This window comes from Anopheles stephensi, chromosome 2, assembly GCF_013141755.1.
Source record: "Anopheles stephensi strain Indian chromosome 2, UCI_ANSTEP_V1.0, whole genome shotgun sequence".
Taxonomy (NCBI): Eukaryota; Metazoa; Arthropoda; class Insecta; order Diptera; family Culicidae; genus Anopheles; species Anopheles stephensi.
This window is the reverse complement of record NC_050202.1, coordinates 20,486,993-20,501,275: the sequence shown is the minus strand read 5'-3', so window position 1 is coordinate 20,501,275 and position 14,283 is coordinate 20,486,993. Positions and strand designations below refer to the sequence as shown.

The 14,283-nt window shown below is 43.9% G+C and overlaps 1 protein-coding gene across 1 annotated transcript in view; it reads left to right on the top strand.

Moving 5' to 3' along the window:
• LOC118504283 (fat-like cadherin-related tumor suppressor homolog) overlaps positions 1–14,283 on the top strand; it is a 269,118-nt gene that overhangs the window by 206,873 nt on the left and 47,962 nt on the right. Inside the window, 4 exon segments of the mRNA XM_036038558.1 lie at positions 4,976–5,082; positions 5,261–5,468; positions 6,904–6,965; positions 8,585–8,740. Coding sequence (XP_035894451.1) covers positions 4,976–5,082; positions 5,261–5,468; positions 6,904–6,965; positions 8,585–8,740 — 533 coding nt within the window.

Sequence of the window (14,283 nt, the reverse complement as noted above, 5' to 3'; positions counted from 1 at the left end):
TGTTTTTCTCCACGGCGGGTAATTAACACGTTTTATTGCCTATCTATGGGCGCATGGATTTCATCGGCACTCGGTACGCGTTAAAGCAGAGTCGGGCGGCTGCACGGGGGCTGCACGGCATTGAGAAATTTATCACTCAGCACACTGTATTTTCTTGCCTGCGGTGGAAAAGTGCTGGCGAACGCAGGGGAGGGAAAACTTTCGGCGTCAATTTTCGCTTTTTGTTTCTGCTTTCGATCTGCTGTCCTGGTCCGAAGTTGCGGCCCCTGGGGTAGTACGAGGGAAGGCTCGTTTGATGAAGATAGAATATGCCTAATTTATTTACTCCCTGTTCCACATTTCCCGTGGCTGCATGGTGGTGCAAAACTTCTCCCGGTCTCTGTTTTTCATCATTTCCAACTTCACTCACTACCGCCGGCGTCCCCAGGATCCCTCGCGGCGAAATGGCACAATAAAAATCAAGTGAAAATGTTTTCGATTCTATATCGGAACATCATGCACCTTTGACGGTGAAACTACCGAAACTCTTTCACCGTACGGAGCTGGAGAGGGTGTAGAGGACCTCCAATTTCCATTTTCCCAAGAAAAAAAAAACCTACCATCACCACATAAAAGTTCACAATCGACCACACTTGACCTCGGTACGGGCCTCGGGCGGGTCGGTATAATCGGGCCAGTTCGCTTCCGGCCGGCGGTCGATTAAACCGCCAGGGGAAAGATCATAAAATAGGCATTAAACAGAAACCGGAGCACTAATTTAATTAGGTGTGATCGATACCGGTTCGGCGCCGGATCCTCTACCAGCGCATAGCGCACCAAACCCGAATGCTGTTGAATGCTGGGCTAGATGTTTCGGAAAATTTCAAACTTCATTTCACCCCATCCATAATTCAGCTTCGGTGGAGATGTTGTGGCGGGTTTCCGATACGGCTGTTTTCCATTTTAATTGATTCCATTTGCATCGGAATTGGAGCTGGGGCGCTCAAAATTTCCAAATTTCTATTTTGAATCGGGGGTAAATGTCTTGAGACTTGGCAGACTTGGGCGGTTCTTGATCGGGTGGCGGTGGCCGGGAACCATCCAAACTGTAGCCATCAATCGAGGTTATCAGTGTTTGAAGAACTCTCGAGTGTATAGGGAAGTGGTACGTCCAATTGAACGGAAGCACAAGAGGAACTTTGTGCAGTGCTTCTGGCCATGGACTAATTTGCGTAGGCTTGCCATCCATCGTTTCTATGGACTGATTTTTCGGAACCATCGGCATGAGTTGAGTAATGGGAAGCTGGGATGATGAATGTTTCCATAAATGTGTAAAGTAAGCCTTAGCATACAAGTATTTAAATTTAAAAGCCATCTTATGTGATTCGAAATTGATTTTGCATACATTTGGGAGCTGTTTTGTCGATGTATGTTAAGATTTTTGTTAATAATGTTTTCTATTTGAGAGACGAACTAATTCCTCCAAATTCATTCAAACGGTGTTGTTGAATATCGCATTTATTCTATATTAAATGTATCAAACTAAAATGTCTAAAAAACTAATCATCTGAAAAATTCAGTTTCTATTTTGCGAGCGCCTAAATGTATGTATCATCCTACTACATAAGCGTCTTTGGGGTAGGATCAATAAAAAAGCTACTAAAATCACGTATATTATGGAGCAGTTAGGGTTAAACATTCTACTTGCACTCCTTAGCTTAAAATAAACTGATTTGAAAAGAGCATTGCATACTTCTAGGCGCTGTAGTCATCAAAAATAATTTTAACATAGAAATCTTCTTCTATTTACTTGGCACTGAAATCTTCAAAGGACTCGGTCTGCCATTGCTACCTTTCAGTGACTTGGCTTCACCTGGATAGTCAATCCTGCGTACGGGGAGACCGGTCTGGATGGGATTTGAACCCTGGCAATACTCAAGCATTTTAATATAAAATAGAATTGTATGTCCGGAAACCTGTTTACGAGAAACTCAATTTAAGTGAACAACAAATTGTTCCTTCTCGTTTTATTCAATGTCTTTGATCCGATTTGGATCAATTCTCACCGAGTCAAACTAGGTCTTCTTCGCCAAAAGTCTTAACTATCTCAAAAAAAAAACACTGCTTCAAAGCATTTCATGGTCTACGCCTTTCAATTTCAAACACATCAACACCAAAGACTGCTGACGATTGAAGGTTGTCCGTTTTACCAATTTAATCAATGCCTTCCCGAATTTCAACCCGTCCTTCATGCCAGCTTCATACCGGAACCTTTATGAACCGTGCGTTAAACATCCTGGAAGCGCCTTCTGTCTGCAAGCTATTGTTGGGCCTTTCTTTTTCGCTTCCCCTACAAACCATTATCATCGCTCCAGCGAGCATAACGAGTGTCGTTCATTTCCAAACTTCCATCCAACAGCCGGCGAGACGTCCAGCGAGACACAACACATTCTTCGCCGAAGCCCCGTCAATCTAAGAAGCCGTCAGCGACTTTTACTTATTATCATTATCATCGTGTTGCCGTCTCGTTCAAGACTTCGCCTCCATACTCGCACGTCGGACTCCCTCGCGGCGCTTTTCCCCCGCGCGACCACGCTGGGAAAAGTTGTCCCAAAGTTGGCACACTGTAATCACACTAATCCCCCGAAAATACCATTCTCCGGTCCCGGGTGAAGAACATCGGCCCCTATTTCGGACGACCCGTCCCGGCTATCCCGGTCCTCGCCGACTCCACCTCGGTCCGATGGGGCGATCATTGTCAGCGGAATGACATTCATCTTCTGACCGAAGTATGTTTCGATGATAACCGTGTCCTGACGGTCGTCCAGATTGTCAAGACAACCAACCGCTCCCGTCCGGCCGGTTCCAGTTGGTCAGTTGAGCGCGAAAGCCGGCTCGGCACATAACAAAAACCTTCTGGTTCGGGAGCAAAATGGACGCCAAACAAAAAAAAAGCCCCCCGTACAAGCTGACAGAAAGAGGAAACAAAAGATTATGCTTGCAAGCATTTGTTACGTTTTCTTTGCGCCCGTCCTGGCACATTTCCATGCTTCTTCCCATGCTTTATGTGTGGCCGAGGCGAAGCCTCAAACTGTGTTTTGGGTCGTGTGGTATTAGCGTTTCGGTGAAAAAAGAAGCCTCCCCCTTTCCAGTGAGCGACACAGACACACACACAAACACGCCGTGGTTGGTTGGCTAGGTGTTAGATGAGGCAGCAAGAAAGCATAACACAAAAGGTGAGGCAAGAAAAATCGTATGTCCCACCAGGCAGGCCTCGCAACAAAACGACCGCAAATGATTAGGAAGATGAATTTCCCACACACACCGCCATTTTGTTCGGTGCGCAAGTATTCTTCCTTTAGCGGTGGTGAAACGAGATTTAATGAGCATTTTACAACGTTACGGGAACGGTTGCTGCTCTTCCCTGTCGCAGGCATAAAAGTGGTCAGTTGGGAACGGTGACCATAAAGTGGGCCTGTTTCTGCTCACGGCTCATCGCTTAGTGAGGATGGCTCGTAGCCGTAGATCATGATTTCTTTGGGTGAAATTTGTGGCACGTTAATGGTGATGCAAGTGATGATGGCAATTATGGTTCTTTTATGGGAGTTTTTTTCTCACTTTTTTTTGCTGTAAATTGTTTCTACTGTTGCGTTTCAAACTCTTCTATGTCTATGTTTAAAAAGATGGCTTACAGGAAATTAAAGCAATTTAAGAAGGATTGAAAATGGTTATAGTTTACTTTTACGAGTTTTTTATTTGTAAAAAAACTTGTTAATCTGATTGTTAAGCTTGTTATTCTTAGCCTACATAAAATGGTTTAATGTCTTCCCCAAGTCTAGTGTCCCTGTTAAACTGTCATGGAATTCTCCCAATACATGGACAAAATTTAGTCATCAGCAAGCTCAAGAGCTGAGCGATCAATCTCTAGAGCATTTGTGACCTTGAGGAAAGTAATTGGAGTTGAGCTATAGTATCTATAATAGCTCTTGAGTTCGATCTAAGGAGCTGGCATGAACTCTTGATCTACCTCATCTGCAACAGCGAATTTTTGAGGACTCCAATGTTTGATGAATAAACACGATAAGGAGTATCAGTATGACCAGTAGTTCATTCCCGTTACTTTCTACTTTTCCATTAGGAAACCGCATATTTTATACTGGGAACTCCAAGCTTATCTTCTACAGAAATTAATAAATGGTTACTTTAGCAAAAAAGGATTGAAGAATTCGCGGAGTTTTGGATCGATGTTGGTTGCAATATTTACCAAGCGTCGTGTTCAGATTCCAAATTCGAAGAGAAATATAATTGTGTTTTCTGCCCTATTTATAAACTTTCTTATGAGTGCCCCCCACGCGAGCGACACTCATCCCTACTCACTGTATCCTAGAAATATTTCATTTATCATAAACTTGACGAAACTAGCTTTCGTCAAGTATGGGTTGACGTCTAAGCGTAAACAAACATCTAAGCGTAAACAAGGATCAAATTATTAAAATTGGTCAACCTTAGCGACTTTGGTCGAGGAATCCTAGTTGCAATTGAATACTTCATAATTAGACGAGGAGGATTTCAAGGTCTGGATTCTATTGTTTAGATGCAGGTTGCTACATGAATATTGATCCTGATGTCTTACTTCTTCCTCTTATGTGGCACTACAACCTAGAGAGGTCTCGGAAATCTAGTTCAGGCTTCCTTGTAGCGCTAGGTGCTACGGAGCACACCGAGAACCTTTAGGGAGGGACTCAATGAGAAAAAATCAAAGCCGGTCTGATCTCTTGTCCATACTAACGTCTTGTGCACTATTTTGCTTATCTTCAAACACAACACTTTTAATCAATATATTCGTATTCTAACCAATATCAATAATTATCGTATTCTAACCAATTAAACGCTCCATTCAAAATTCGTTGCAAAGTAATCATTTCTGTAATCATAGACTCAAGTGTGTTCCTCATTAACGTTCCCGTTCTTACACTCTCTTTACTCTCCTCCACAGGAATCATTCGTACCCTTGCCTCGCTGGATCTGGAAACGAAGCCAAGCTACTGGTTAACGGTGTGCGCACAGGACCAAGCCGTCGTTCCACTGCATTCCTGCGTACAGGTTAGTTACCGCCACACTTTATCACATCCGCCCTAAGACTTCAACCCACAAGCAAACTCCTTGTGAAAGCTTCACTCCCCCCCCCCTTTCCGCTTCTACTTATCTTATGTTTCAGTTTCAATACCGATACCGATTAAAATAACCCGCACGCTGTCGTTTACTTCACTTTCGCCCCCAGGTGTACATCGAGGTGCAGAACGAGAACGATAACGTGCCCCTCACCGAGGATGCCGTGTACTATCCGTCGGTGCCGGAAAGCAGTCCACCGAACGTGAAGGTGCTTCAGCTGGTTGCCGAAGATCGAGACGTTGATCCACTGCAGCAGATTTCCTATCGCATTACGTCCGGCAACCCGGAAGGTTACTTCACCATCAACAGCACCAGCGGTAAGCGATCCTGCCCGTGTGCACGGTTTAATTACCATCAGCTGAAAGTAGCGAGCAACACATTGAATAAATCACGGTCGCTGCAGCAGGAACGTCGTGGCACCCAAACATACACCCAGCGTCTGCGTGATGCACAAGAAAATGCACTTTTAAAATTCAATTATTTTCCCATAAAAGTCAACACCAGCCAGCAACCCGGGGAAGGTGAACAATATCGATGGTACCATAAATATTGATCGATCCTGGCCAGACTTTTGTGGGATATGCGAGAAGGTTGATGAGTGCTTGAGGGTGAAGGTGGTGGTGGTGGTCTGTTAACGATGTGCCGGTATGCCTATTGTGTGTGTATGTGTGCAAGGCGCGCATTGACACGGAAAACTCGTCGTAATCGATGAAGACGTTACCTTTTACCCACGCGGCAAAAGGGAAGACGATGCGAAGACTGTAATTGACAACCAGCCGCGAGAAGGAGAAGAGCCTGATGAAGTGGAATGGGGAGCGCAATTTTCAAGGACTGGAAAGCTGGAACCATTCCGCAGCACATCCATCAAGAAACGTTTCGCATCGTGTAAAAGCAATAAGGGGGTTTGAGTGAGTCGATCGGTTTCTACGGTTGGACGATTCGTTGCAGGAGCTGAATCTGAAGTGGAATACAATCTAGCCTCACTTCAATTCACTGTCCACCAGCCAATCACACACACACACATACATAACCCGCACTCGATGGTTTTTTGTTTTTGATTTCGCCCCTGTTTTTCTTCAACCTCTTGAAGAAAAGTGCCCCTTTTGGAGAACGGGTTGAGCATCATTGCACACCCACCTGATCGAACGGATGATTCAAACCATCTTTTCGCTCTCGACCGACGTAATCGAAATGAAGCGAAAGAAAAAAAGGGCACACTAAAACACATCGCCTAACGTACACCATCGTATACGGCTCGCTATGGATGAGAAATGAGTACTTCAGAAGGAAAACGCGCTCCCTATCCGGCAACGGCAACTCGTGTTTTCCAAACGGTTCCGTTGCTCGCTTTCGCAAAAGAAGGATTGCATTTCAAACGTTGTCGATGGAAATGACGACCGAGATCCCCACCTACCTACATTAGCCGGCACCGGTCGGATCGGAGTGTTGAATTATGTATTTGCCCTTTGGCGGCTAAGATTAAAGGTGAACCAAAATAGTAGGTGATTTGCCGTTCTGGGAGCACCGCGGACACGACGTGCTTAGGGCAGCACGAGAACGGGGTTTGGTTTCGATTTCGGCACGCCAAAGGATTAAAATTGGTGCCGTTGCGTTTGGGTGGTTTATTAAAGTCGCTCTGGGAGATTAATTTCATGACTTGATGGAATTTGATGGAATGGGTGGGGCATTTGTATTGTTTTGAATGTCAAGGTTTAACTTGAGTTATTAATTAAAATTGATATTTCTTTACAGGACTCATAACCACCACTGCACGAAAACTGGATCGCGAAAATCAACCAGAGCACATATTAGAGGTAAGTTCTAATTAATTTGTAGAGCATTTGTTGACATTGAGGCACAGGAGCTACCCACTGGAATAGAAAAAAATGCTGAAACTTAAAATGTTATAAAAAATCACCTTCATCATGCACACGCCTAAATGTATGCAATTGGCCCATTAATATTAATCCATTTTTAATCATCTCACTGTAATCTGTTTGATGCACTGTTCTTGAAGCATTTGAAGAGATTTTGAAGTATATTTCTGTAAAGTCAAAGTGAAAAGCATTAATGGAGACTAGTTTCGCTTCACAGTCTGTACACCAAATAAATCTGTTAAAGCTTTTTAACAACATACCGAATCGGAAAGTAGGCTCAAGTATCATAGGCCGTTTTTTACTTGGTTTAGAGTTATCAGGGTAATCAAAAATGGATAGGAATGTTAGGAAATTTATATAATAATTAGTAAAAAATGTAATTAACTGAACTATTTCAAAAATTGCGATTGCATACCTTTAAGCGTTGAAGCATCTGTTGAAAACATCACCTCCCAATTAGTTAATCCAATTTAACTGCAATTTCGTCGGCATTTTCTTTTTGAAATATAAATAAGCGAAGTTTCAACATTCTTCAAAGGATATTTTTGGTTCCTTTTCATTCATTATTCTACTGAAAACAAACGATAATATGCATGCTGCTCATCAGCAGATAACATCGTATTTTCACATACTTGATAAAATACCTTTCGAAGTTATTTCGACTATCTTTAGGTTTTAATTGTCCCTTGATTTTCGGACGCCAACGTAACACATTGCTACGTTAATAATAATAAAAAAATTGCAAATCATCACAAACGCACTACCAACTTACACACGATGATTGCATACCTTCAGGCGTTCCGCCTATATCAGAAATGAACAGGAAAAAGAATACAATTTTCCTCGTCATCTTCCTTTCTGTGCTAGTTCTTTGGAACTTTCAATCCTCTTAGACCACCCAACATTTAACATTTTTCCCTTCATCGAAAACAAACAGAAACATCCCCATTCGGCGCCCATGGGTAAACATCGTTTGTTCGTGGTAAACCAGATTACACCTACAGTTCGATTTTAATGATACAATCGCTATCCTACCAACTGGGCTAGATTCCAGCTCCAACGCCTCCAAAAAACACGGGATTCGTTGCGTGTGGTGTGATGGTTTTGACAGGATATCAACCAGCACACTACACGGTATCGCAAATAATCCACCATCATTCAACCGGCAACGGTTCAGGAACTGGCTGACGACGATACAACGTTGATAAAAAAAAACGCGAGAAGGAAATCACCCAAAGCACAATCTCAGAATCGTTGACGTGACAGGCTCTCACGCTTCCGTTCTTTACCCTTCTCCTTCCTTCCTTCCTTCCTTCCTGCTCTCCAACCAGCACTGTAGTTGCTCATTAATCATTTGGGTACAAAATTAATTTGCCTCCCACCGATCGACCAAGTATTCATAAGCGCGGGGAAAAAAAGGACAACAGCACTGCCCACAGGTCCAGCTACCGACCACCGTACGGTGGCAGATTATTTTCCCAAAGCCTCAGTCACAGACCACCATCGCCCTGTTTGCTCGTCACTAACGGTTTCCCTTTATGCCATTTTAATTACAGGTCCTGGTGATGGACAACGGAGAGCCGCAGCTATCGTCGACGACGCGCGTCGTCGTGCAGGTCGAGGACGTTAACGACCATGCGCCCGAGTTCGATCAGAAAATGTACAAAGTGCAGATACCGGCCAATGCCAAAATCGATCAACCACTGTTTCAGGTAGGTTCAGTTGTTTGGTCCCCTTTTTCGGTTACCCTCACGTCGGAATGTTTCGCTGTGATGTTGTTGTTCCGTTCGATCGTTGTTTCGCAATCCCGCTAGGCCGTACTTTTCATGACAAGATACGGCACACACACACACACGAGAACCCACCAAAACCAGCTCATACCATAATGGGAATGCGGTGTGATTGTGAGCGGATTGTCAAATAATTATCGTCAAAGTGCATCCTTTATGTTGGGTGTTTAAACCTTTTTTTTTTCGTCGCCCTATTTTTTTATTAAACACATCCACCATTCATTCACGCACAACACACCACACGCACACATTAAAACAGGTGGAAACATAAAACTTGCACCCGCCAGGGATCCATTTAACACACACCCGCACACACACACAGCTAGCGCTCATCCCGTTTTCTGCATGCCCTAGTTCTCGCGCGCGTAATCGGGACGACCCCGTATCTATTAATCATTCCTGACATGCTGACATCGGGTTGAGTGTGTGTGTGTGCGCACACACACATATTCGAATCCGTCCATCCATCGAACGTTAAGCTCGATCGTAGTGCTTTCTTGTGCGAAAAATCTACTGCAGCTCTAGGTACGTTAATGCATGCTGGTACCGCCATCTGTCGTCCGAAAGCATTAAGCGGGCTTCTGCCGGGGTATTGTCATTGTGGGTGCATAATATTTCGTAATCTGTCTTTTTTTCGGCTCTCTATTTCTTCACCGGTTTCACAGAAAATCCGCAACCCATTCGGTTCATAACACGGCGCTTTTTGGGGTGCGGATTTGTGCGATCTCTGCCCGTCCTCAGAACGAGTGCAGATTAAAACTGGACCCACGTGATAACTCACCGCGTGGTAGAGGATTTTCGAGAGTTTTCAACACCGCATTGCCTACATTTAGGCGCACGGTCGGGCAGGTTGAAAATAGAACAGAGCACGAGCCAGCCGACCCGACCGATTGGATCGTAAAAATTTTGTTCCCGTGCCCTTTTTCGCGTGCAATATAGCACAGCAAGCGCTTTCGCTGGAAAAGCTGCTTTCATTTTAAGCGAATGTGGGATTAGTTTCATAAAGCGTTAATCCTTTTTCAAGAGCGTCGGTAAGCAGGTGCCCAAAATTTTCACCCAGAAAATCCACTGCCCGCAACGTTCGCGGTGCTGGAAATTGCCTAAACCTCCTGCCTGTCGTGCTGTGTAGGCCGTTGGTTTCTCGTGGCTTGATATTAGGTTTCAAACGATCGTTCCGTCTCTTTTTTTCGAGGCATTAGTGTCCCTACTTTCTAGGGCAAAGAGATACTCGACTCGTTGTCGAATTAGCCGACTTCTGTTCCAGTTTTACCGCAACAATCTGACACGTTTGGTTGTTTGATTTTTTTTGTCCCTCATCTAGCACGTTTTATTTAATTTCAATCACGTTTAAACATTCTCGTTCGGTGGTTCGATAATTCTTTCGAAAAGGTGTGTGTGTGTTGGTCTGTGTTGACCTCTTCCGGTGTTCGAGGTCGATCTGGGAACATCATCGTGTCCGGTTGGCAAAACGAATGCCAGCCAGGACAGTCTGTGGGCCGGGTTTGCCTCACTCATTAAAATCTCATTTAGCAGAAAATAATAACATCCGGGTCTAATGGGCGACGGACCTGCCATCGTTAGGAGTTGCCAGCCGTACCAGCGACCAGCGTAGTAGCGCCGTAGCTGGACTGGCAAAAAACGAACATCGAGCCAATCCTTAATAGAGGCATGGCTTGGTTGTTTGCTGGATGTTCACACAAACACATACACTCGTGTACGCCAGGCTCCACGGATAGTTCAGAAAAGCTCTGCTCTGTACACTCGGTGCAGAAAGTTGTGTCATTCGGTTCCGGCTGGCAGATAAGCGTCGCACGATGCAATGCTACGGTTTGTATCGCTTCCGGTTCCGGTTGATTCGGGCAATCGAATGTTTGCACTCTTACATTAATCCCTGACGCCTACAGTTGATTTCAAATGAACTCTGTGATAGATGGAAAGGATGCATCTGTGAGATATTAAATTGATAAAATATTATGACGTCCTTTTACCCAGTTAACAAATTTTGCCAAAATAATTGCTAATAGATTTTTGGCAGGTTTGAAGCATAAAAAACCATGAAACTTTGCGAAATCATTGCTCATTGTCTTGAACAGCCAATTTGAGATGAAAATTGCATAGTTCAAGGTGGTTTGCTATGAGAAGCCTACATTTAGCCGCAAAAACATTTTTTTGTGATTTCTATAGCAAAAATGTTTCAAATGAAATCGTTTTTGTTTGAGAGGCATTTATTACAGATAATGTTGAGCTGACATTCACTTCAATAAGGAAATCAATTTATTGACTTGTCTTTCTAGACAATATCAAAATGCTTACCCACTAGCAAACTTGCACTCAAAAACAATCAATTCCCTCTAACAGGTTGGTATGAACCATCGCTGACGCATACTTTCATGTCTTGGTGATGAATAATTCAATCAACTTTAGGTAATTAATTCCTCTGCAATCGTGCCCCCATATAAACACACACACGCACACGTGCGAAAGCGGACTACCCGACACGCATTAAGTAATGAGCTGTATAAAACGATGTACAACAAACAAGAGGCACGGGTGCCAGGAAAATAGAAGGAAGGCAGAAACAACTAGAGAGAAAAAAAAATCACACACACAGGATAAAACATCAGCTCCTACACAGCGAATGATTTATCGTTTGATGTTATTGATGTTGCTCGCCTCGGGAACACTTTTCTGTTTTCCATCTCGTTTTGGTGCTTTTCTTTTACCACAAACAGACTCAAACACACACTCACACACATACTTTCCACGCTGGTGACATTTTTATTCATTTGCTGTTTCTGGGGGTTTTCTTCACAACTTCTCGCACAAGGACAAAGCTAGCCGGACTCCCACAGCCCGTATAACGTTGCCTCGTCAGCAAGCGTGTGAAGAAGATGAAGTGATGACCGTGAGGCTGGTGGCTGGCTCGCTGGCTAGAGCCGTACGAATAAAACTCTTTCTGGTTTGATTAATTGAATGATAAAGCGGCCTGCTGCCTGCTTCCGCACGCACCGAACGACTGCAGCAGTTGAATTTCAATTAGCAAAAGCAGAATGGGGAAAAACTTTCCACACCGAGCGCCACCGCCCAACTCCAAGAATCTGCTCCGGAGCGCAGGTTCGAGTTCCTGTTGTGGGCTTTTCCAAGTTTGTTTTTACTTTATTTCCTCGAACGAAGTACTGGGCGCCTCCATCAGTGCGCTTGGTCAAATCGAAGATTGATGCGGCCGGATATTGGTTGTGGTTGCGGTGATAGTAGTAATTATGATAAGAGAAGTCATTTTCCGGATCGTCGAATCCATGGTACCGGTTCGTGGGCTTTGCTGCTGCCACTTAATCTTCCTTGAACACGTGGAGTTCATGGTTTTTCTTTTCTGTTGATTTTCCACGTTAATCGGAGGGAGAGTAATTATCGGCACGAAAAACTGCTGAAACTACTGCGTTAAAGTGTGCGCTCTCTTTAAAGAGCAGGAAGCAAAATATAATTGCAAGCGAAAACAAACTAAATAAGCACTCGGGTGGTTTAATTGTGGGCCTTCTTTTTGCTGGAAGCGTTCCTACCTCATCCTTCCGGAGAAGCTTATTTTAGAACGCCTTTCCTTGTGCCGTAAAGCTTCAACACCAGAAAGAGGCTTTCGGTCACGGCTTCTTCCCTTTCCTTTATGAAACTCATAATGAAAATAAATCAACCGAACATAATATGCTGCTGCTCTGATTCGACCAGCTTCTCAGGACTTTCCAACCGCCATGTTTTCTTTCCCCCTTCTTATTTCGGTGCACATACACACGCTGGTCGTTAATTACAAAATGCTGCTAAATTATGCAAAATGTCTACACAAGTGAGTGTATACGAACGCTCACACACACACATACTCCCCGTGGGCAATATATATTTTCTTCTGCTTTTCGCGTCCGTCTTGTTACGCCGTGGAAAATCAGTGAAACGCACACCGGCTCACAGAGGGTTCAACAATGTTTGCCAGCGAGAACAGTGGGCCAGTTTTGCATAATATATGTGTTTCCTGCTGTCCTGCTTTATCGTGAGCACAACAGCCTACCGAGGGTGGCATACGCACACAAAGCCGCCTTGTCCAGAAATCGCAACCATATTATGCTAGGGACGACGGCGACGAACGACGATGCTGTACACATCATTTTACGCATGTTTTACAAGCCAACACGTCACGTTTGGGATGAATAGAAGAGCTGGCTGAGCGTTAGAAAGTGAAGAAAAAATTAACTCCAACACTGCAAAAGCTTACGGGTGATCGTGTATGTTCCTGGGTCCCTATTTAGGACCCACGGTTCCCCATCATCCAGCTCGTGACATGTTACCTTTCCTGGTTCTATTATTCAAACATCAATTATGCGTTATAAATTCTAAATTTACTCACCAGCGAAAAGAAGGCCGCCAGGGTGGACCCTAGCCAGCAGGACCGGCCCATGCCGTTTAACCCACCTCAGCTGTCTGTGTTCTGGTGGCGATAGGTGCTGTGGTTAGTTGAAATTGATTTACTCACAAATGTCAGCCGCGTGATGAAGTTTTCGTACGATGGGTACAACATACCACCTACTCGATGTGTGTGTGTGTGTTGGAGGTACACACAAGTACATTATTCATGCCGCTTGTTGGAAAGCACCCGAAAATAAGCTCCCACACAAAAGGGGAAACCGGTACTTAATGACTGTCAGGCACATGGCATTTTCCTATCTGTCTTGTTTTATTAGACCATTGCGTGACTGTGGGCAGAGTGTGGCTGATTATAGTTTTGGATCGATTGTTAGGAAAAGTAATCGCTATTGAAGCGTTATAATCGCTGCTATATTGTGACGTTTGATTACTTTGAAGGATTTTTCTTTTCCCCGCGATTATCTCTGGATTGTGTGTTAGGTGGTACGAGCCTGAATGTATGCAATATTAATTTTGGGAATCGATATTCACTTTTTTGAAGGTTGTTAGATGATGATGAGTTGGCCTTATGCATTTAGACAACATACGTATGATAGTATACTTTCAGGCGCTTTGTATAACGATATATTCTTTTGAAATTGAAACACTTTTTTACAAACATCTTGATGTCATGTTTGGACTTACATGTTGGAACATGCGTTTTAAGTAGACATAAGGCAGTAAAGATGATTGCATATTTCGGATAATTAGACAGCTCGCTGCTAGAGTTTTAATGGAGGTGATTCATATCAGATAGATAAGATGAACCTGCATGACCGTCCAGCGGATGATCCTGCATGTCTTTTGAGAGCCTGAATGTATGCAACGTGTGTTTCTCGAACTTTTATTTAGTCATCAAGGTTTTAGGGATGAGGTAGATATTGTACAGCAAGCTGCTTAGAGTTGAATCGAGGATCCTGAAGCTCATCGGATGTTCATCGGGTATTTCTCGATTATCCAAACTTCATTACATATTTTCTGGCGCTGTGAACCCTTCACTCAGACCTTCACAGAACTGC